This window comes from Solanum stenotomum, chromosome 10 (genome assembly GCF_019186545.1).
Source record: "Solanum stenotomum isolate F172 chromosome 10, ASM1918654v1, whole genome shotgun sequence".
Classification (NCBI taxonomy): Eukaryota; Viridiplantae; Streptophyta; class Magnoliopsida; order Solanales; family Solanaceae; genus Solanum; species Solanum stenotomum.
This window is the reverse complement of record NC_064291.1, coordinates 51894494-51918645: the sequence shown is the minus strand read 5'-3', so window position 1 is coordinate 51918645 and position 24152 is coordinate 51894494. Positions and strand designations below refer to the sequence as shown.

The 24152-nt window shown below is 36.0% G+C and overlaps 2 protein-coding genes across 4 annotated transcripts in view; both read right to left on the bottom strand.

Moving 5' to 3' along the window:
* LOC125878333 (GTP-binding protein YPTM2) overlaps positions 1-7006 on the bottom strand; it is a 182990-nt gene extending 175984 nt beyond the window's left edge. Inside the window, exon 1 of the mRNA XM_049559566.1 lies at positions 7003-7006. The gene's annotated coding sequence lies outside the window, so the exon portion shown is untranslated. The remainder of the gene's footprint in view (positions 1-7002) is intronic.
* Positions 192-24152, bottom strand: part of LOC125878304 (uncharacterized) — a 29648-nt gene continuing 5687 nt past the window's right edge. For all 3 annotated transcript variants that reach the window (XM_049559528.1, XM_049559529.1, XM_049559530.1), the window contains 27 exons: positions 22681-22762; positions 21271-21521; positions 21072-21185; positions 20513-20775; positions 18563-18811; positions 18325-18480; positions 17425-17565; positions 17082-17321; positions 16007-16134; positions 15119-15242; positions 12079-12240; positions 11806-11953; positions 11563-11663; positions 10710-10862; positions 10274-10321; positions 9792-9899; positions 8840-8914; positions 7479-7529; positions 6452-6595; positions 6229-6356; positions 4143-4230; positions 3619-3678; positions 3299-3551; positions 2340-2491; positions 2162-2232; positions 1278-1434; positions 192-717 (listed from right to left, as the gene is read on the bottom strand). In XM_049559528.1, the coding sequence (XP_049415485.1) occupies positions 547-717; positions 1278-1434; positions 2162-2232; positions 2340-2491; positions 3299-3551; positions 3619-3678; positions 4143-4230; positions 6229-6356; positions 6452-6595; positions 7479-7529; positions 8840-8914; positions 9792-9899; positions 10274-10321; positions 10710-10862; positions 11563-11663; positions 11806-11953; positions 12079-12240; positions 15119-15242; positions 16007-16134; positions 17082-17321; positions 17425-17565; positions 18325-18480; positions 18563-18811; positions 20513-20775; positions 21072-21185; positions 21271-21521; positions 22681-22762 (3818 nt within the window). In that variant the 3' untranslated portion in view covers positions 192-546. The remainder of the gene's footprint in view (positions 718-1277; positions 1435-2161; positions 2233-2339; positions 2492-3298; positions 3552-3618; positions 3679-4142; positions 4231-6228; positions 6357-6451; positions 6596-7478; positions 7530-8839; positions 8915-9791; positions 9900-10273; positions 10322-10709; positions 10863-11562; positions 11664-11805; positions 11954-12078; positions 12241-15118; positions 15243-16006; positions 16135-17081; positions 17322-17424; positions 17566-18324; positions 18481-18562; positions 18812-20512; positions 20776-21071; positions 21186-21270; positions 21522-22680; positions 22763-24152) is intronic.

The window sequence follows — 24152 nt, the reverse complement described above, 5'->3', positions numbered from 1 at the left end:
TTGAACCTGAGAAATCAGGTAGTTTGAGTAATCTCTTAAATAGAGTTGACAGTTATCTCCAGTAAGAGGTAACAAAATTAAAGGCCCAACAAGAGACCAGCTCTTGTTTTATGGTGGCTGTACAGTGTACAGGGAGAAAAAGGAAGAAATTTTGAATCATCTGCCTTAACTATACTCAAAACAAGAACCAATTACTTGCGAATTTCATTGAATTATCAAAACTTGTAGTAGCAAATTGTATACAACTTGCTGGAGAAAAAAAAAACACAACACAATGAGGGGAAAAAAACCTACTCCTAATACTCAATAAGAAACATAAGAATGATGGACTGTTCCCTCAGCTTCAAATCAGTTGCAGAGATCTTCTATAACACAAAATTGGAGCCCCTCAAGAACAATATCACCACATACAGAGGGGTACACCGTACATGTACGTGTATTTTCTATATAACATATGTGACCTGTAATTATACAGTAAATATGAAGATGATAGAAACAATTAGCTATCTTGCACTCCAAAGGAAAGCAGAGAGTTTGTAGTGTAATTCAGCAGCTACTGGATCTTTGCTGCCTAGTGTATTCCCAAAGTGCAATGGCACCACTGACATGAACGTTGAGTGATCGAACTATTCCCAACTGTGGGATTTCTATGCAAGCATCCAAGATGTGAATGATGTCCACTGGTATACCCTCTTTTTCTCGGCCAAGGACTAAGACCTACAAATATTCAACCAATAATCAGACTAATTTCAAAGGATATGTCTTAAAGAAATCATGAATAACATCAATATATCAATTTATTTTACGAATCATGTATAACATCAATAACAATTTATTTTACAAATCATGTATAACATCAATAACAATTTATTTTACGAATCATGAATAAAACAACAGTAACAAAATCATTTTGTGAAAGAGAATTTTCAAAAAGTCGAGTTGTGCCTTCACTAAAGATTGGTGTCATTGTCAACCTAGTGATACACACACGTTTCCAAGTTTAGCATTAGGACACTTTTTTCCTAACCATAAATTATACAAACCACATGGTAAACAAATTATAAACATTAGAAAATATTGATATTTGGTATTAGCAGTTCAAATTAACAGAAAACAGAAGGATCCACTAATTCGTAAGTCCTGCTATTTATGCACATGGCACATGGCCATTCATTTGCAACAAGAGTGAAGATCTACAATCAAACTGGTGTAGATAATTATATAATAATTTTCACTCAAGGAAAGAAGAAACACCATGTTGACCGTATGAAACTCACCGTCCTCTTAGGGAACTCGTATTGGTCAAGAGAAATACTGTTTGCTGTTTGCTCCAGACCTAAGATGGAGAAACCTTCGTGCTTCTTCCTCTCCAAGAAAACTTTCATACTAATAACTGGGACTTCAATAATGGGGACCCATTTCTCTGCAGTTACACTACACACGCAACAAATAATTCCAGTCAACTACAAAGGGGGCCATAATCAAGATAATCTATATTACACCAAGCATTTCCTCTCCAACTTAGAAAAAACATTATTTCTCTATCAAGGTACTTTCCCATTCATTCGTAATGCTGATCTAAAATTCCTATTCACAAAAACAAAATTTTATATCGAGGATTTGCAAGTTGTAAAATTTCAACCTCCTTTAAGTCACTAAAATCACCTTTGGTGTAAATATGCAGCTCCTTTCACTAAAATCACCTTGACCATAGTGTTAATCTATAAGTCAAAGTGCACAGGCACATTCCATTAAATTTTGCACAAAGAAATGAAATATTAAGAGACTTCAAAAGAATTTGTGGGCTAGTTCATTATATCAGGCAATTCAGTTATTCTTTCAAACCACATCATCTTTATTCTATTTAAGGATGTCATCAGATCCTCATTATATTTATCCATGGTTTGTTTGTTTAATTTATTGCTCATCCCTAAAATCCTATTTCTTAATTCTAATTCATTTTAAATCCACCCAAAAATAGGACTTTTTATTTCTATTTAAATATGTTATGTCATAACACGAATGAGATAGGAAATTTATCAATTTCCCTGCAACCTGGCTTGCTTCAGATTTATTTGCATCTGCAACGTGAAAAATTAAAGCAAAGCCCAAGCACATACAATTTAAACAAAGCAAAAGATGAAAGTAATACTATCAAAACCTGATCAATTGGAATTGCTTGTCTTTCATTACGTTTTTGTCTGCAATGGCCAGTGCAGATGCTCTAAATACCTGTTACAAGTCAATCGGAAAGAACAATGAACCTTCTGAAAATAAAAAACATGCACATACTAACACCCAAATCCACAAGGCATAGAAACAACAGCGTGATTGCACACCTCACAAGTACGTGCCAATCCTGCAAGATTAGGTATCCGATCAATTAGTGATGCTACGAGGATAATATCCTGCTGACTTGCATTCGACTTCTCAAAAGCTACAGTTTTCGAGTGCAGCACTCTCTCAAGAAGCTGATCTTCCTTCTCTATGTCTGCATTGACAGAGAAGCACCAAGTAGGACAATCAATGAAATAAAAATCTTGAAAATACACGAGATACAAATTATGGAAAGCGATGGAAATACCCTTCTCATAACTTTCACCACATGACTACTATATCATACAAGTTCATATAGTTACTTAACCTAATACTGCAGCACGTCACTCCTGAAGTCGATAGCATCACATCCAATTTAAGGTGAACTTGCATCTATTTATTTATTCAAAGACTAGCAATGGAGTTTGAACTTTATTTGTTAGTGACAAGCAGCTACAAGAGATAAAATTGGCATTAAGGCAGCCTTTCTGTGACATCAATAGGAGCACATAAATTTTACATAAAGGTGTGGCCTAGTGGTCAATGAAAAGGTTGAGAATCATGAGGTCTCAAGTTCAAGTCCCAACGGAGACAAAAGACACGAGGTGATTCTTCCCTAAACAGAGTTATCTGGTACCTGCTGTTGGTGGGAGGTGGGAGGTATCCCGTGGAATTAATCGAGGTACGTGAAAGCTGGCCCAGACACCACGCTCATCAATTTTTTTATTTTTTTACATAAACAGAAACTAGTGAGGAGATAAAAATGCTTTTCCTCGAGAGAATGGATGGGGATCGGGGGGAAATTCCAGGCTAGCACATTACATACATGATGCAAGTCACAAGCAATTATTCTGGCAATGAACTTATTGGTCTAATGAATTATTTGCACGGACAGTTTATATAATACTTCCTCTGTGTAATTCACCTTCTCATACCAAATTGTGATGCAAATCAATACGAAATCAGTATTTTATTCAGTTACCTAGTAGTGAATTTAATGGTCCTTCTTTCTCCAACAAGACGGTAGAAGAAAAACTTTGCATTTCATGTTTGGAAACAGTAATCTTCCTCTGGAAATCTAGTGATATATCTTGCACTGGCAGAACTATTGTTTGCCCTTCAGTAAGATTTCCAGATGTCTCTTTGCCCTTTCCATCATTGTCAACAAGCAAGCTCTCATTCTTGATAGCTGCTGCATCTTTGGCCATTGAGCATCTGAGATCCTCCCTAGTCTCCTGGAAATAAAGGGAAGTGAGCAACAAAACCACGAAATACAACGAAATAGTGAAAGTGAGCACTTACATTTAGAAAATTAGTTACTTGATCCATGAGGGTTGCTGGTACACATTCGAATTCAAGTTCCTACATATATCACCAGTGAGAAAAGGACGTATTTTCAGAAATTAGAAATAGTACGTGGGCAAAGACAACTGAGAAATATGGTCACTATGCCTGACTTGGCATACTTGCTTTCACTGAGCTAAAGTGTGAAACGTATGTTCGACAACAGTTAATAAAAGGGATTATTTTATTATTGTTATGATTAAGCTTTGTAAGGAACTATGCCAATTTTATGCTCATATTAGCAGTTGTACCACAAGGATCAACAAATTTAAGTTCCAGTGCTTCTGAAACTGCAAGGGTAAAATACATATGGTTCACATTAATAAGTTAGGAAGGCAATCAAAGGGACAACTTTCCTAGCATAAACATATTAGTTGACATCAGCTATTAGGCAATAATCAAAAAAAAATCTTCCTAATGTTACTATGCATCTGCCAAAGGAGAGAATACTCTAAGCCTAGGCCAATCTGCAAATCCCTCACCTCAACTCGAGTACTGAAAATTCCAGCCGGTGTGACTGACTTCTTTGGATCAAAAGCATCAAGGTAACCTTCCATTGATGCTCTTAACCTGTGGCAGAAAGAAACAAATGATTAGTTCAAGTCTATGCACATTCTAATCATAGTCTATGCACATTATATAGATACACTACATTTTCTGCACACTGGGTAATGCCATAAATCATAATTATATTATAACTTGATGTAGGCATGAGAGGAACTCGTGATATTGGAAACTTCCATCTTAACATCAAGATTTGGAGTGCTTTAGAAAAGTTGAACCTCTCTAGGATTCTTCAAGGTAAAAATTCCATGTATGAGTTCAATTCGTCTTCCTCCTTGGTTTGATTTCTAGTAGTTGTACTTGTTTGTAATTAATAGGTCTACATGTACTTTTTTAGGTTGACTAATTACATCTTTTTATTTTGGGATAACACATATTCTTTTTTTTCTTTGGAACTGGTTCCTTCCAATACATATTCTCCCCTCCCCCCACCCCCAAACTTGTCCAGTTTTACCAAAAGAACACTTAAACTTTGCGGGGGTCATGCGAATCCCAGTAATTGTCCGAAATGGTAGAAATACCACCTTTTGTGACCAACACCAGTTTTAACAGAAGCAGTGCATGTCATGAAACAATCATTTTTTGCCACATAATTTTTATTTTTTTAATACTCCCTCCGTCCCATTTTATGTGGCACCATTTGACTTGGCACGGTATTTAAGAAAAAAGGAGGACTTTTTGAAACTTGTGGTCTAAAATAATTCTTAGATATTTGTGTGGTTGAAAATCATTTCATTAAGGGTAAAAGGGGTATTCTAAAGTTAAATTATTTCTAATTATGGTAAGGTGACATTCTTTTTGGGACGGACTAAAAAGGAAAGGGTGCCACATAAAATGGGACGGAGGGAGTACTATTTTACTTCCATTTATCAATTTTTACGACATCTCTTTTATTGATTATATATTTTTCTACTTTTTAGTTTTTTTCACCTTGTTTTCTATTCTTCTTCCTAACTTATATACCTTCTTACTAGTAAAGATGAACATTTCAACGACTAAACAAGAATCTCAGCGGAAAATAGAAAAGTTAACATCCTCAAACAAAATAGCCAAGAAATGACACTTTGGAAAGAATCCATCTTGAAAACATTAAATATCAGCAACTACAACTCCTCTTATCAACTCCAACTCAGTTCTTTTAGCCCTTTTTAGATTCCCACTCAAAGCCATTTTGCTTCAAACTCTTGAAGAAGCTATCAGCTGCTCAGCAAGCATATTATCATTTGGCTTCAGAAAATGAAGCTCTTGAACGTGATTTAGATCCCAAAATTCTTTCACATATTCATTGCAAAATCAATTAATCAAGGGAGAATTGATGCAAGATTATATGTATCGCTTTAATTTTAGACAACATCTTTGTACTTATGCAAACAGAGAACCACAAGAACCCCCAAATCCTTCTGTCTAACTGGAAAACTACAAAAATATTACTGCTGATGTTGTGGTGTATCAGTGATAATGGTTGTTCTCAATTATGAAAATCATACATTCTTTTTTGTTTTTCAAAAAGTTATAGAAAAATGGAGAAGAATTTGTTGGAGATGGAGGTGGGTGGAACTGGGTTGGAGAAAATATCAGTTGGTTAAAATGAAGAAGATGAGAAAAGAAAGAAAAATTTAAAGGAAAATAAGAAAAAAGTAGAAATGGAAAAATATTTAAATTTGGGCAGATAGTCTAGTGACCGCCTTCCCTATCAATAGTAACCTGTTCTATATTGCCATTCTTCCAGAAGTGATTACATGTAACTTTAAGTTTCAGTTTGGTGATAAAGGATGAGATTCTACTGATTTGATGGTGATGAATAGTTAAGCCCATACTTCTGTTTTGTTCTGTGTTTGATATATACTTCTTTCTCAACCCTTGTTTGTCATAATATTTGTACATAAAATACTTTTGTGAGACGGTGTTTTTTTTGTCTGTGCTAGAAGGAACACTAAGGAATGAAAAAAGTAAAAAAAAAGAAAAGAAATATTATCTTAGACAAGCCCATACAATAAAACTTACCGCGCACAGTCAGGGTTATCTTGCAAGTACGATCTCAAATCTTGAAAGCACTTTTCCTCTAAAGTCATGGTTGCATAGAAACTAGAATCTGATGGCAACAATTTTTGCAGAACCTGATGCACTAATAACTACAAAGGAAAAACATAACATCCCCACTTAAAATAACAGCGACAATTAATATGCTCAGCATAGACCACAAAGTCCACAACACAAAGGAACTAACCTGGGTGAAACCACGTAGAGTATGATGGTGTGAGGTCAACAAAGGAATTATACAAGGTAGTAGTTCACTCAGATGTCTGGACTTGCACTCTTCAGTTGAGTGAAGGATGATATTTGCAGCTATAAACACATAGGAAGATAAAGCCTGCAACCGTAAGAAAACATAAGGTGATGTTTTCTGTCATAGCTAGTGGATAGGCAACAATTAATTAGTACAATTGAAGGTAGTAGTAAACTACATATCTTATCATTTGGTCAGTGTACACATGATAACAAAGCAAAATTAATATACACTGACTTCTACCTCAGTCCACCAAAAGAAGATAGCTATAGTTAATCTCCCCTACCAAAAATGGACATGTATGACAATTTGACAAATCATTTGGTCAGTGCATTTTCAAATTCCTTACCCTATGAGGGCAGAGTACTTCTTTCACTTTAAATTAAAGTGATTTGAAGTTGTGCTAATTTATCAAACAAGCAAACAAAAATATTAACATGCTGGTCCCCTCCACTGCCTCTATAATTTTTCACATCAGTACAATTTGTGATATAAAGTTTGCACTAACTTTCATCACTAGTTTATTGAAGAAAAAAAAAACAGTTTCCTGTTTTGAAGAACAGTCACAACGAATGTTGTAGCAGCACTATACATTATATTCTCCAGTGGAAGAATGAAGAACTGTGATGTCCAGCAGAGACGAGCATTTGCAATTTTGATGTCTTGTTGCCCAATCAAAGGATGTTGTAACTTGTACTACCTTCTAAGTACAAGCTTTTCCATTAGTTTTCCAAATTCGACCACAAAAGACAGATTAAAAATCAATAATTGTGACGGCATTTTTAAGTGACGAAAGTCATAAGGGGGAGGCCAAAAATGTGAAGATTTATCTATTATTCTTCAGTGCATATCATCCTTGTGACTTGTGTGGGTATCATACTAGCCTATGCTGTACCATTCCAATTTATCTGTAAGTATGAAGTATTAACATCTTATATGTTAGAAAGTGGAATGAGAAAAAGCTCACCTGAGGCCGCATATTATAATCTCGCAGCAATGGTACTAATTCTTGTCCAACCTGCAAAAGAAAAATGAATAATACTGAAACCCTCATCTATCAAATAAAGCAAAGATTCTTGGTAACGAGAAAAGGGAAACTCATGTAGAATTTGATAGTTAAGTAGTTAACAACTTAGTATTCGCAGCAAGTCTTTTCATATAGGAGTTTTGGGGTACATAAACTAAGTTTCTCAATTCTTGGGTTCCTTATTATTATGACATAATCAGTAAGAATATTATCCACAATATTCTTTATGATTTTCTTTACTTTCAACAATAACCTAATCATTATGAATACTTATTCAACAGAAACAATCATTGGTAACTCGAGAAACAACTCCTTAGTAAATAGAGATGGATAATGCTGTAGAGGTATCAAAGACTTATGGAAAGCTCATCTCATACTAAATCCATACTGCATGTGCAGCAAAAGTCCAAACTTAAGATAACCATAATATTGATTTTGTGGTCATCTCATCAAAAAGCTTAAATTGTCCGAGAGTGCATATGTTTTTTACTTTTTCAATACACCCCCTCATGAGCGCACTTGATGTTTTTCATATGCCCAACAAGTGAAAATTCTTTTTGATTATGAGTGAACATAATAGAGTGTGGACACATGACATGGGAGCCCTCACATTAGGGAAACCAAGAGTAGAGTGAGACTTGCTCTGGGTTCATATTGAATTGTGTGACCTGTCATCTGATAGCATCCATGGTGGCATCTTTAATTAAAGGACTTGAATGAAGTTTGGAAGTTAAGGAGATGCAAGATAATATTGTTGACCTTCAATGGGAGATCAAGACGATGCTTATCGTGGAAGAAGAGCCCACGAATGAGCTCAGGAATTGTCGCGATGAGTGGGCCAAGTGTTATACATATTTCATGGTCCAAGTTCAAGCCCGAGAGGAGGAAGATTGGGGCCCACATGGAGCCCCAAAGAGCTTATTTTCATGCCCAAGTGCTGAAAAATCAAGCCCCAAAAAGATGAAATTCACGCCCAAAAGAGGGCTGAATTGCACGCCCACACAATGTGTTGGCACTTACTTTTCCTTGCACTTGCATAAATAGGAACATTTGAAACATTAGCATAACTATTCTACCAGGACATTCACATATTCAGAATGTCACAGATGTGGAAAGAGAAAAACCAGAAACAAAAACATGAAGGGAACACAAATGAACTGGAGGAAAAAGGAGAATATCGCATAATAAGGAAAAATAAGCGAATCGTCACACAAAATATCATAATGTCAAATGGCACAACATGGAAAAGTCCAATCTTACGAATAGAACCTAAAAAGTGAATTTATCAGAGAATTCCATACCAGCAAAGGGAAGTTCAAGTAGATATTGATTGCAAAAGTTTCCAAATACTGTCGAACCGAAGGGAAATTGTTCCTCTACATGGAAAAGAACAGTAAGAGTCATTAGGATCAGCAATGGAGCTGCTTCATATAGGAAGCCAATCATTTGAGCACATATGACACTAATATTGACTTTCATGTACAAACAAATATGTCACATAACTGTATATATTGCATGAAGCAGCAGATGCTAATGAAATTCTTGAGAATTTTGAACCAAAACTACCTAAATCAAATCACCTGTTCTTCTCTAGTTTTCCCCCTTTTCGTGGGGGTAAGGGGATAAGAGGGGGGCTTGGGGAGGGAAAATTCTCTGTTAATTAACAACTTGAATCACTTCCTTTTTGTCTTCCAAGCAATTCCTATTCCTTTCTTTCCATATATTCCATGCAACACTTAGTCGGATAGTCATCCAAAGCTTCTTATAAAATTTACCATTGTAGCTTGACTTCCAGCACCCTATTAATAATGTATTTATTGCAAAAATATTATACCAAGAATAATTATCATTATTATTATTCATCTGGTAGCTATACCCAATGTTGGTATCCGGTGGCAGCTTGTCTATTTCTTATTATAAGATGTGCATAAAAATTCTGGAAATACCCCGAAAAATGAAATGTCCAAGATAAAGTAGGATAGAGCCATGTAGAATAGCTAGGAAATCCCAAATTTTCAGCGGAACAGAAACAGTGGCAATTAGAAAGGGCAACAGAGAAAGTCTATGAATAATATCTAGCACAAACATCTCCAAACCTAGAGTTAAAAAAAATCCAGTAATATTCTTATCCTAAGACAGGTCAGCAAAATTGGGCTCCTTTTTTTCCTTTCTTCTTTCGGGTGGCAATAACAGTCAATCAGGATTCAAATATATAAAAGAGCAATAAATAGATTGCCAGGCAGAAGTTCTTACGTAGAGAGATACATGCAAGTTATGGGTAACTTGCTGGACTATATCTTGATCAATAAACTGTGACAAAATGCATACCATCTGCCATGCACGAACTTTGCGCCTATGAATCTGCCCAGGAAGACGAAAGATAAGGGCTAAACTTTCTGACAGAAAGATAATAGCATTATAAAAACAGCACTAAGGAAGTTCTGGAATAATTACATATTTGAGCAAAAACCAAAAAAGGATAAGGGCTAATATCACAACACTGGTAAAGAAAAGCTCGCAAATTTAGAGATGGAAACAGAATTAAGGTGCAGCTTGCATATTTGTTACTCTCAGATTTACTGAAAAGCATCCTCTAACTCAGATAAATATCAATAGAGCCGTTCAGTGAACTCATTGAACTAGAAAATTTTATAACCAGAGGGGCAGAACACATGCATCCAAGGAAAATCACAAGAACTAGAATGGTTATAGGAAAAAACAAAAGAAGTACTTACCGCACTGTACTTTTTACACAACTCTTTAGCAAGATCTTTGTCGTTCACCTGCATAAACAATCTAGAAGTTGGTACCTCCACAGATAAGTTACGTGAAGCATAGTCAACAATCAATGTACGAAATTCACGTGCACTTGCTAGTTGCGAACATTGTTGTGTAGTATTAAACATGACATATTTAACCATAAATGTGTAATTTCTTATCTATTTAATGAAATGCAAGTACACAAGCGGTTACTGTCTATAAGTTGACATATACTCGAATTAGGTATTCAGTTGCAGGCTTATACACTAACCAAAAAAATGGTGTAACAGTAGCTAAAAAAAATAATACCCAAAATTTTAAACCCTCATAATTTCTAGAAGTTTGCGTTTTTTTTTTTGTATTGAGTTGGGAGTTGGGGTTTGAGCAGGATGATAAGAGAAGAATCAATACCACATAATTGAGAAGTTCGAGTAGGAACATCTTGCCAGATACTAGAGCATCACTACCGTTTCTATCTTCTTTGTGCGTACTGGCTATTTCTGCAAGTCTGGAGAACATAACTGCCACTGAGACACGTGCATACAGCTCTGTGTTGATAAATTCCTGGTACAAAGACAGCACAGGATCACTCCCATCAGAAACCAGTTGAATGTTAGGACATTTTCCAGGTGCAGGGTGGGGGGGAGCCAAAATTTAACTAACGTTATTTACTGTTCACAGAAGCCAAAGAAGAATAACTTTGGAATAAACTGTACTACTTTTTATCCAACAGATTGAGCTAAGAATAGAAAACATAGATAGAAATAAAATGGAAAGCATGAAGCGCTAGTCGCTTATAAAATGCATTTGATCAACAACTCACTGAAACCATGAGGTTCTCCAATTTAAATAGATCTAGTCGACTAAGTTTTATCTTCATATGCAAAAACAAACTTGAAATAGAAAATTAAGGAATAATTTGTATAAAAGCCTTTAGTTAATTTGTCAAAGAAACTCCAAGTCCAGAAACTGCAACTCTCATTTATAACATGGCTTGCCTAAAAGCACAGCAAGAATGCTGATCAAACAGAAACGGCAACTCATTGGAGCTCAGTTTAATTTTGGTTAAAATAAAGATGGCTGGTGCCATAACAATGATCAAAATATCAGCAGAGGTGACAAAATTAGGGGTAATAAGGTCAGCGTTCTTCTAGTGTTTAAGAACAATAAAATGACATCAATCAGTGAGCTGCCTTCATTCTTTTGTACCAGAGAGGTTCATGCATGTAGAGGGTGATCTCAAAAAAGAGATGGCGTAACTTACTTCAGTCAGCTCAGGATCTGGGCTTTTAGCCAGAACTGATACTTCAATTTTGGCATCACGATTTTCAGACAATTCAGCTTCAAAATCCTCATCAAATGCAACTGAAGAGGGATGAAGTTGCACGTGCAAAAAAGAACAAGTTCACTGTCATCGGAAGATACTGAAATGACATTAAGGAAACTACTCTACATATTTACAGTCAATAACATGATCACTGACATAATATGAAAATTAAGGACATACCTGAACCATATTGTGTTAACAACTTTAGTTCTTTCATATAGAACTTTATAATACTTGGACAAGCATGCCAAAGTCCAGTTAAATGCAAGGCGGCTAACCGAATGGTTCGTGGACTTTTAGTGCCCTCCTCAAGTATTTTCTCCACAAACTGCAGAAGTGGAGAATGTAGTTACTTTTCCAAAAAATCTGGTAAGCAAATGAACTAAGTAATTTATCAGCACAGAATCACTAAAAACATAGCACAAACACATAGAAGGGAGGGAGACTACCCACCCACTTCAAAGGTCCAGGTGCATTCTCATATTCATGCATCTTCTCATCGCCAAAAACAGAATAGTGCATCACAGAAGACATAAGTGCAGCAATTGGAGCAATTCTCCTTTTTTTGCAGCTGACATGTAAAATCCAAGAAGAGCGCACCAGCTTCCACATCATCTGTGTAGAGACCATAGTTAGTGAATATTCAACAGGTGATTCACCTGACATCACATGAAATGCCAACCTACTATTAGCAGAAAGTCAAAACTGATTTATCATTTTGGAAAGGGGCAAGGGAGGAGCAAAATGAAAATTTATCTAGTTCCCTGTTCCAACACCAAAATTGAATGATGTAAAGGATCACAATGAATCTTATTATCAAGTCTTGACACAGTAGTTATCTCCATAAACACCACACCTAGTTCAATATCTCTTTTAATACAGAAATACCTAAACTGTCACTACAACAACACCTACGCTCAGACACAAACAAGTCGGGGTCAGCTACATGAATCTCCACTTCTCCTTTGATAGAAGTTTTCTACCAAGTCTAAAACCTATTGTGCCCTATCTTTAGCTAAGTCTGCATTGATATGAAGGAATATTATTTTATGCCATTAGAAAGATCCGTACAGGTCTGCCAGCAAACATATGGTGGTGTAGATTGCATCTGGAAAATTGTCTACCCCAGCTGTTACGACTATCCTACAAGTCAGAAATCAGTGGCGCTCATAAATTTTATCTCTTAAAGCCCCAAGCAGCTAGATTCAGTCTAAACTTAAAGACAAGTTCTACGGCATGGTGGTTAGACCAACTATGTTATACGGGATGGAGTATTGGTCAGTCAAGAACTCTCATGTTCATAATATGAAAGTAAATGAGGATGTTCGGTGGATATGCGGGCATACTAGGAGTGATAGAATTAGAAATGAAGATATAGGGGACAAGGTAGGGGTAGCAGCGTTGGAAGACCAGATGCGGAGGGGAGACTGAGATGGTTTGGGCATGTGAAGAGGAGAGACACAATGTCCCAGTGTGGAGGCGTGAGAGGTTGACTATGGATGGCTTCAGGAGAGGTAGAGGTACGCTAAAGAAGTATTCGAAAAATGTTATTAGATAGGACATGACGCAATTGCAGCTTACCGAGGACATGAACTAAGATAGGAGGTTGTGAAAGACACAAATTAAGGTACAAGGTTAGTAGGTAGTGGAGCGTTATCTTGCTTATCCTCTCGTAGTAGTAGTAGTAGTATTTCCCGTGTAGTTTCTTGTCCTTCAATTTTTATTACTATCTACTATCTCTTGTACTTCAATTATCACATTATTATGCTACAGTTATAGTTCCTTCTTTTCCAAATTCCTTTTTTTTTTTGAGATTGTTCTTTTCCAAAAATGCTTTGTCATGCTTCCTGTAGTATTTGCCATGATTTCTTCACTTCCATTATTTCTTTTAGAGAAAACACATAAAATCCCCCTGAAGTTGGCAGCAAAACTTACTTTAACACTTTAACTTTACATATAATTATTTACCCTCCTAATTTCATTTCAAGTGAATTTAAATCCACCCTAGGTTTATAAGACCAGTCTCACAATGGCAAGAGTATTCCACACACGCCATGTCATTGACACTTCAGTACGACGTCACTGCCACGTCAGTGCCACATTGATAATTATTTAAATTTTGAGTTTTTTATTCCTTTTTTTGTTTTCTTAATTCACAATTTTAGAAAGGAAAAAAGAAAAAGAAAATTAATCCAAGATTATAAAAAAGAAAAAAAAAATTCTCAAAGAAGATCAAACTCCACAGATCCAAAATTCTCAAGACCATTTTCACTAAAAACATTCAATCGTTAAGGCACATTATCAAAGTAAATGCATAGTTACAACTAAAAATTTAATTTGAGATGAAAAAATTATAAAATTTTCACTAAAAAGAGCTTTAAGTTCATCAATTCAAGAGACACCTTCATAAGTAGTGATCTTGAAGCAAGAATAAGTTGCTGATTTTTTTAATTTTTTTGGTTGTTCATCACATCTAAGAATAAGTGAGAATAATTTGAAATTATTCGCGATGGAAAATAAAGGTTATGAGTGTTCCGAAGAAGGAGAAAGAGGTTCATCAAAGAAGAAGAAGAAAGGGATGAGGTAGATGGTGGCTGAGACAGTGGAGTTCGAAAAAAGGAGAAAGAGGGGTGCGGATGGAGGGTTCGAAGAAGGAGAAATAGGGTGAGGGTGAAGGATTTCGAAAAAAGAAAAAGAAAAAGAAAAAGGGGAGTTCGAAAAAGAAAATGAGGAAGTGGTGCAGGGAGTTCGAAAAAGAAAATGAGGAAGTGATGCAGGTGGTGGTTGAGGGTGGCAAGGGATGGTGGGGTGTGAGGAAGAAAAAGGGCTAGGGTTGTTGGTGGATAGGGGTGGTGGGGTGTGAGGAAGATGAAGAGAAAAATTCTTATTGGCCGAAAAGAAAATAAAAGTAGCCCAATTATTTTTTTCTCTTTAATTTTTAATTTTTTACGCGCTATTCTTTTTTTTATTTGCCACATCAGCCATTAAGGGGGTATTTAATTCACTTGAAAGTTGTTTAGGGGGGTATTTGAACGCCCATGTAGTTAAAGTATTAAAGTAAGTTTTGCAGCCAAGTTCGGGGGGATTTGATGTATTTCCTCTTTCTTTTTTTATATGTACTGATATGCTTTTCCTTAAGCCGAGGGTCTATTGGAAACAACCTCTCTACCTCCCAAGGAAGAGGTAAGGTCCGTACACTCTACCTTCCCTAGACCCCACTTGTGGAATTACACTTGGGTTGTTGTAGAATTCAAACTCTGGTCTCAATATCTTCCCTCCAGTTTCCTAAACTGCTAGGTTAGGCGCACACTTGGCATATATCATTAAACAACTAAGAGACTAGAACTCATTTAACTTATTCTTTGTCTTGAAGAGATTTATGTTGATTAATGAGTTGCACAACATGAAAAAATTAACTTTAATTGATGAGTAAAAACAACATACAACTTGAAATAAAGGAAAGTAACATATCAAAACCACAGGTTAAGCATACCTGGATGTCAATCCCATGACAAGCAGAAACCATTGAACCTTCCCTTCCCAAAGCTAACCGCTCCATGATTAATCTGACAGATCTCAGCATGGGTAAAACAGAAGCGTCTCCAGCATTCTCAAGGCTGCAACCATATCAATCAGACCTCACTAGCAGTAAATGTATGAAGCTGATACAAGCAAAAAGTTTGGTAATGGGCTCTGATCCTAGATCTCGGTTAAAATTTATTGACAAGTTCAATATGTCGACGAATTCAAAAGAAGCTCACTAAAAATACACTTCGTGTTTAATAATTTTTTTGGCTACTAAGCTTTACAATCAAAATTGTACAAATAAACCTTCAATTTCGCAATTAAAATGAATCAAACTCTAATTATTCTTACCAAAAACAAAAAGAGTCAAGGTTTCCCACAGTAGCCTAGTTTAAACTTCAAAACTTAAGGAAAAAAATACTACAAGGTCCTGCAGGTGGGAGGCCGGTGCATGTAGGTTGGATTACAAGAATAAAAATATTGACATGGGGTTGACAATTAGCAAAAGGAGGACATAATAACTGTAAAGCTAGGGAGCAGGATACACAAGGGGCTAGGAATACGGAAGGATGTCAAAAGCTTTGGTTACTGAATTGATGAGGTCGGCACAAAAGTTTTATTTGGCAATTGAAAAATTTATTCTGACAGGAAAACTTAATGCAAAGGATTGCACAACTCATCTTAATTATAGTTTAGATAATAAACTAACCTCACCATTTCAATTTATTTGTGGTAGAAGTCGACTTTGATAAGGAAGAGAATTATGAGTACAAAACTCATAATTAAAAGGTAAAGTAGAATTAACCCAAATAATTTGTACTAAGTGATTGCTAAGCAGATACATATTATTGCATACCTGTCAACAAGATCATCAAAAGTCCATATAAGTGTTGTATCTGAGAAGTAAGAGTTATGTTTTCTCGAATGCACTCCACTCTTAAGTGCATGATTGGGAATTGATAGTAGCAACTCGATGCATATCCACTGAAATCATAAAAGAAGACCACATTATCATGGAAGCACATCAATTTCAACAACCACAAGTGAAATCCCTAGTATAAAAGAGCAATGCTGGTTAGTCAAACCAGAACAAGTAAAAGAAGAAAAAACTCTAACAAAGTTACAGATCCTCTAAAGTAATAAATAGAATCAAAGCAAGTACTGGGACTAAAAGTTATATTTAACATCTCAATGGAGAAAATTATCCCTAACAATTACCTGTTTATATTTACTATACTCAAACTGCTTGCCAAAACTAACAATCTTTCTCTTTTCTTTTGACATCCCAATATTTCAAACAAAAGGTAGTAAACTAAAATTATTTTAAGCCTTTTTTATAGGTTATTATTTCTCCTCTTTTTTGTTATCCATACCTCAACCAATCCAACTTGATCCACTTGAAACTTGCATCTTAGGTAGCAAAATGAACACAGATAATATTCAAGATAGTTATCTGTACTACATTATTTATTATTTCTATGTGCACTTTGCCTATTTTTTCCTAGCCTCAAATTTAAGACATACGTCCTGCTTTGTGTATTCCAATTGAAACACCGATATACCAGCTTTTCCAGATGTGCTATGTCATTCTTTATCTCTGCCATGGGTTTTCATTTGACTACTTCTGGAGGCAATGCAAAAGCTAGTTAGCTTGCAAGCTCGAGCTACAGGGAGATGTTTAGGACAATTTTTATTTTTTTTCTTTACTTTCATTTTCAGGTGATGATGCATCAGAGATGTTAAGTATTACTAGTGCTGCTTCTATACCACGAACTATTTCGAACAACCCTTTTGCACAATGACATCACCACCCTCCCTTCAGTCTTTTGCATACCTATTAAAATGAATTTTACATGTGCAATACACAAGATATAATCTCCTTGTTAATATATACCCTTATGCACGTACCAAGTAAAGGCAAAGAAGATCACCTTCCAGTTCAATAGAACTGCTCGTCGAGCTCGTGCCAAATTTCCCACTGCAATTATGTTGTTGATGTTCTGAAGCAAAGTCCTGAGTAAGGAATCCAAGACTGGTTTACCATCAGCTTTTAATGAAGTTAACTCGTCATCTTCTGTGACATGATCTAACAGCAGATTGAACATGGACAGTAATCCTTCCAAAGCACCTGCTACTGCTTCATACGCTGCTAGGCATATTTCTGCCTCAAGCTGGTTTAGGAAATAAAAAAGGACAATGGAAGCAAGATATTCAAATCAAATGGCTATTATATTTTAATGTATGCCTAAGCACATCCAGGATTCCAAATCTTACCTCTGAACTACATGCCGGAGATGTACTACTCATCTTCCAGCAAAAGTTCCACAGATAGGTAACAACAGACGCAAGCGAAGCATCGGTGCCAAACTGCGCGGACCAACTGGAGATGGAAGCAATCGCTTTTATAGACGTCACCTATCCAAAGGTTTGTTAGAACACAAAGTCAGTCACTTATAAATCTGATAGCTAGAAAAGAAAAGAAACACAAACTAGGCAAATATGGAAACAGGAGAAAGGATTGGTTGATCCTTCACATGTTTATGGAGAAGCAATAAGAAACGTGTCTTTATGTGAAGAAATATATTGAGCCATTTACAGCAACAATTTCACATACACCCTATTTATCAAAAGATCAAACACCTAGGATGTTTAACAGAGATAATTATGTACCCCCCCATATCTCACAAAGAATTAAAAGACAACAATTATGAGTATACCTGAGAGAGAAAAATGAATATATCCCCGAGAGATTTCAAATTAAGTTTTATGACGAACTACATTAATAAAACAATAGAAAAGAATTCTGAAAGAAGATAGAGGATTAAGAAAACAAAGGTTAAGTTAGACACAGAGAGCAGATCATGCAATATCCTTATATAAATACGGTACATTTCAATTCAAATGATTGTCTTCTTCATTAGTGAATGCATCAAAAGAGTCTGACCAGAAAATATTACTGATTTCCATCATGACACTAATAGCTTCATATCTCACATACATATCAAAAAGTTAGATGCTGAGACCCTAACTGCTAGAGGTTATTAGTTTAATAAGATGTATTTAATTCAAAATATAACCATGACAAAAGGATATTATAGAGATTACACATCAACATCAAAGGCCTGCATGAATGCAGTATACATGCCCATAACAGTATGTCATAAAGGATCATACAGCCTGCAAAACTGAACTGGTCAATGAAGACGACAACCGACGCTGACTTGGACCCCCCAGCCTGCCTCGGATGGAGCCAGAAAAATCTCCACCCTCTTCCATGTGTTTTGACCAAAAAATGCTGCACGACATTCCAGCATATGAGACTAGTGCATCCTGTAGGCAGGCAGTTCAGGATTTTAGAGAAATCTTATAAAGGCCATTAATGAAATAACAGATAAGATTCCTGGTAACTAACCAATATAGAGAAAAATAATTTAGAGAACACCACAAAAATGGTCGAGCTTTTCATCATTGAATATTGGTCAATTTTGTCAGAAATGCTAAGGCTTGTCTTCGAACTTCCTGTTTTCAAGCAGTCAACCAATCTCCCTTGGAGTACTTGTAACTCATGGATGAAGCTCAAAAGAAGGATGAGCAATTTTACTGGTACCCACTCCAAATTGTTGCTACGATCACATACATTAGCAGCATGATCTTGAATAAACTGCACATGTTGCTACAAGTATTACAAGCCTGTAACTGGGACTAATAACTATAACATAATTCAAAGGTCAAATACTTTTTTTCAAAAAAAAAGAAGCACAAATACAATCTACACATCAAACAGGCACCTATGCAGCTATGCTAACATGGCAAATTTAGAGAAAGACATCACAGGATCAAATCTCATTTACTTGGTAATTCCTATGAATTTCTCAAAAACGATCAGACACTTCAAAACAACTGACACTCATTTACTTGGTAAGTCCTATGAATTTCTCAAAAACAATCAGACACTTCAAAACAACTGATACAATGTAATACGGTGAAACATATGAAAACTGTTTAGGTCACAGCTAGATAAGGCTTGCAGGCAGCCTAGAGTGAAAGAAGACGAAAAGAAATTAAAAATGGGATCTCCTTAACCAAAATTCCAACTCCCAATTTTCCTCACTCAACTGTTTGTTTATCCACCATCCCGTTTCATTTCCTAAAAGGATAAAGACAAGCAAGCAAATGAACACAACATATTAGCAAGTATTGAAATGAAAATATGCTATTAGTGATCTACAGTTACTCAAGTTTACAACCCTACAACAACTTGGAACATAAACTATTACACAATTCACAGGCCAATAAGCTCGACACATCTTACAGGAACTTATGGATAAGCTAGCAAATTTAGAGAACGTCATCACAAGACCAACTTTCATTTACTTGGTCATCTCTAAGAATCACTCTAACACAACTAGACACTCTTTTTTTTGTTGAGTTCTAACACAACCAGACACTTAACACCAACTGATGCAATGTTATATGATGAAAGAGAACAGACCTGCTTAGGACACTTCTAGATAAGGTGAAAAAGCAGTCTAGAATGAATGAAGACAGGAGAAGAAAGTAGAAATAGGATATTCTCAACCACAAGTCCAGCTCCCAGTTTTCCTCCCTGAACTTTTTGTTTAATTCCCATCCAAATTCTCTCCCAAAAAAAGATAAAGACGGGAACGCACATGAACACAAAAAAGCAAGCATCGAGTTGAAAATATGATATTAGCCATTTACAGTTACTGTTGTATTTCACAAAAGAAGATAGGATCATAAATCATACTCGACGATGGTACAAGTTAAGACATAAATGATAAATGAGAGAAGGTCGCCTCAAATTGCTTGCCATATCATAGATAAACCTTCAAACGCAACGATTACACACTGATGATAGGAGGTGTTAGAAGAGTACCGAACAAGGTAAAATCGCATAAAGGCAGTTTGTGTCAAAACATTTACAATCTCTTGAATCCATGTGAACTAACAAAGAACAAAACATAAATGAAGCAAAAGATCTATATAGAGATACTAACAAATTGGAATTGAAGTTTAGTCGTATTGGTCACTTGTACAAGTCAGGCGTTTCACAAGATTCCTTTAGTTAGTGCAGAGATTTATATCAGCAGTGAAGACAAAGTGAACCTTCAGTGTTAGAGAAAAGTCAATGTGTATTTAAAAGACAAATAATTGAGTATTGCGATTAAACTAGTCCAAATGAATCAGAATGGCGTAGAGGATTCAGATAAAACCCAACTAATTTGCAATTGAGGCTTAATTGTTGTTGTGTGTTTCATAATCTGCCATAATAGTGCAAAGAACTGTAAATTATTATGGAGTTGCCTAGTCATTATTTCTAAGAAACAAAGAAAAAGCAAACCTTAAATATTGGATTCAAGTCCTCCTCTTCCTTGATAACAAGAAAAAGCACCCTTGTCCATCTTTTTGCCTCAGCTTCCCAAGAATCCAAATCTTCGTCATCGTAGTTAACAAAAATATCAATTGCATGACAGGAACTTATCAACTTTCTTTGGTAACCAATGAGAGATTCCAAAAGCTTGAGATTTGTTTGTAGACAGTCAGATGTAGAAGGTTTCTGTACGCTCATCCCAAGCCATTCTTGTACCTTTAATCTCAAAGAACCTATAATTGGCAAAGGATAAGAACCCTTTTTATCAATATATGCATTTGGAAAAAAAAGTTTATTTTATCAATATCTGCAAATAGATGAACCACAGATAAGCTTGAAAAAGGTAAGGTAAGGTAAGGCTTGGCTCATTGCTTGTACTTCTTCTCCATTAGAGTTATTCATTAATAAAAGGTCACTCGGGGTAAATACCTGAGTGATATTAGCTTAATAAAGAAAGACGAAAGATGAACCAAAAATATTCATAAAGAGATAACAGCATGCTAAAAGGATGTGAGTGTCATTGACATACCTCCATTATCAGTAATTTCTCGCGGCAAACTTGAAATGAAAAGTAAAAGTGTTTCAAGAGGAACATCAGTAGGAATCACCACAGAAACAGCAGTAGCTAGAATGTTCTCACAAACTGAAAGAAACAAGATGGATTTCCATAATTGTGAATTCAAATACTGATGTTGAAATGTTCAGTACTACCAAAAATCTATATGTACCTTGGTGCCGATACGAGGGATTGAAATGTTGTTTACAGCTTTCAATAATATATCGGAAAGTGTCAAGCAAGTCTACTTTATCACTTGGGTAAGACTCCTTATCTTGCAAAATGACTGGTGATATATCGCTGCATTGTCCAATACCACAAGCAGCTGAAGAAATGCACTTTGTAAGACACATTAATCCAGCTCGTCCAAAAGATTGCCTCTTAGCAACGGAAGCCAAACGTTTCAAAAAAGCAACCCCATTCCTGCCACCAAATGGAACTTCAACTATTAAATTGCCTTAACAAAACCAGTCCAATGATGGTTTTCCTAATAAAAATCAAGTGGAAGTCTATGTAGCTTGGTGATGTAGATTTAGAAGAGGTGAGATCCGGCCATTGAGATTAAAAAAACATGAACTTCCATATCCAAGGCTAGTCATTTTGTATATAGTGTAGACCCACATACAACACCATACCCAGTGTATTCCCACAGAGTGGGGTCCGGGAAGAGTAGAGTGTATGCAAACCTCATCTCTACCTTAGAGGTGAGGTCGAGAGGTTGTTTCCGATAAACCCTTGGGCCTCGGCTCAAGACAAAAACAGACTAAAAAAGAAGTAATGGAAGTACAAGAGACAATAAATAGAAAACAACCAACAGATAGTAGCAGAACAGTTGTTAACAAGCTAGATTATGCTTTCAAGCTAAGAAAATTTTATTTTTGTTGCAAAAACATCTCTCTTCCTCACGGATAACTTTTCCTTCTGAAGTTTGCTCAGAAATATTCTCCATGAGAAGCAAGACATGATTGTGTAGATTAGGATTAACTATTTGTTTTTGTTAAACTTCTGGAGTACCTACAATGTTTCTTATTAAGTATATGGGGTAATGTGGCTGTTTTAGCATTTTCCATTGAAAACAGATGAGAAAATTCATCTTTTTAGATCAGTATCACCACGCCGAACTTCGAGACAAAACCTGAAAAAGTCCCCTTTTCCTACTGAGTAACCTACAGATATTTTTTTATCAGGAAAAATGAAATGGAATTGAACCCTATGTGAACTAAGTAGCCAACAGATTTTGCGAACTGACTGAACTCTTTTATCCCCTTTATAGTCTCTTTCATAAGTAATCCCATATGTTTGAATCACCTCGTCAAGACGCCATCCATGGAGACTTTCCTATACTTCACTTTAGTTACTTACTTGCACAAAGTATTCTCCTCAACTGAAAACTTCCATTACTATTTCCCTAGAAGGTTTAGTTTAGGTAGTTGGCTGCCATACATGCAATCCCTTTAATAAGACTGACTCTCTTCCAACTCATTAATAGCATTCTATCGCCACTAGATCCATCTCAATAAAAATTATAGGATACTAATCTGTATAATTCTAAGTAAAAACTTATCAATATGTGATAGCATACCTTTCATCCAGATAACTACTGTACCGGGAAAAAAATTGGCCAGCAGCTTCAATTGTCCAGGTAGAATAAACTCCTCTTACACCTATGAAACATATGCACAAATAAAAGAATCAGCACAGTCATGATACATGTATTCCAGCATTGTGTGTGTGAAAGGCTATAGAATGTTGCTAAATCTTCATTTAAGATAATGAAATATATTAATTATCCAAGCACCAAAAGAAAAGAAACATAGGATTTCTCTCCTTTTTTTTTCTCAAGGAGCTTAGGAAGTCCATCACTATGTCAGGTATGAATTACATCAATGAATATGTTGATCTTCTTCACCAGAAGTTAGGCTTCAACCCATTGACTAGTTTCCATCAAGGGCATGAACTGATGGTTAGCCATAGGTTTGGTTTTGGACTCTTGGCATCTGCTTTCTCTTTGGGATGAGGGCAATGAATGTGCATTGAAGGACTTCATCATATGACAGTTGTGATGAAAGTGATTGAGTGCACCAAGAGCCTCAGGTTTGACTTTGTCCTAATTTTTTTTTGATAGAAGGTCACTGTGAAACCAGCTGGGTCAGGTGCTTTATCAGGGGTACAAGATGTGATTACAGCTAGCACTTCTTCTTCACTGAAGGTAGTTTCCCCACCCTCCTTTTCATCAATAGCTAACGCTCTCCTCCCCTTGAAGCTTGTTGTAGGTCTCCAATTTTCATCCTCTCTGTAAAGGTTTTGATAGAAAGTAAGAATTTCTTCCTTAATGAGCTATTTATCTACAATAATCGCCTTCCTCACTAGTAGTTTATCGACGTTGTTCTATCTCATGTTTGAGTTAGCACCCTTCTGGAAGAATTTAGTATTTCTGTCCCTGCTTTAAACCACAAGCATCTAGACTTTTGCCTCCATGATATCTCTTTTGAGCTAAGCTGCTGGAATGGCATCTCCTTTTTGGCATGAAATTCTGTTATGTTTGGGAATGTGATACTCAATCTGTTCTCCACACTTAAGTCCTCGAAAACTTACCCTACTCCCATCATCCACCTTGAATGATGCATTCTCATTAAACTCTTCCCTTCATGATATTTTCTCCATGATCCGCACTCGTAGGGAAGTGTAATATTTTGAGTCCTTCATCCACCTTCCAAGACCCCTTATTATTCCAAGATCAGCCCCACCCCATGAAGTATAAACTAATGATAAATGCCGTTGTTTCATTTTGGTACATAAAAAATGGACAGTTTGAGTACTAATTTTCCAGGAGAGAAAGGAGTAGCCTGACTCAAATATTTTCCTTCATACATCAAAACCAGAGGCCTGCCAATAGTTATTCATTTAAAAGCTTTTGATATGCCAGTTTCATAATACTAAAGCTTTAGCCCTAATGTGTCAACAAATTCCAATATCAGGCAACCCAAATCCAAGGTAGCAGAGGTCATTCGTCTTCCATTTGCATCGCTTTTTTTTTTTTCTTTTTTTTTTTTT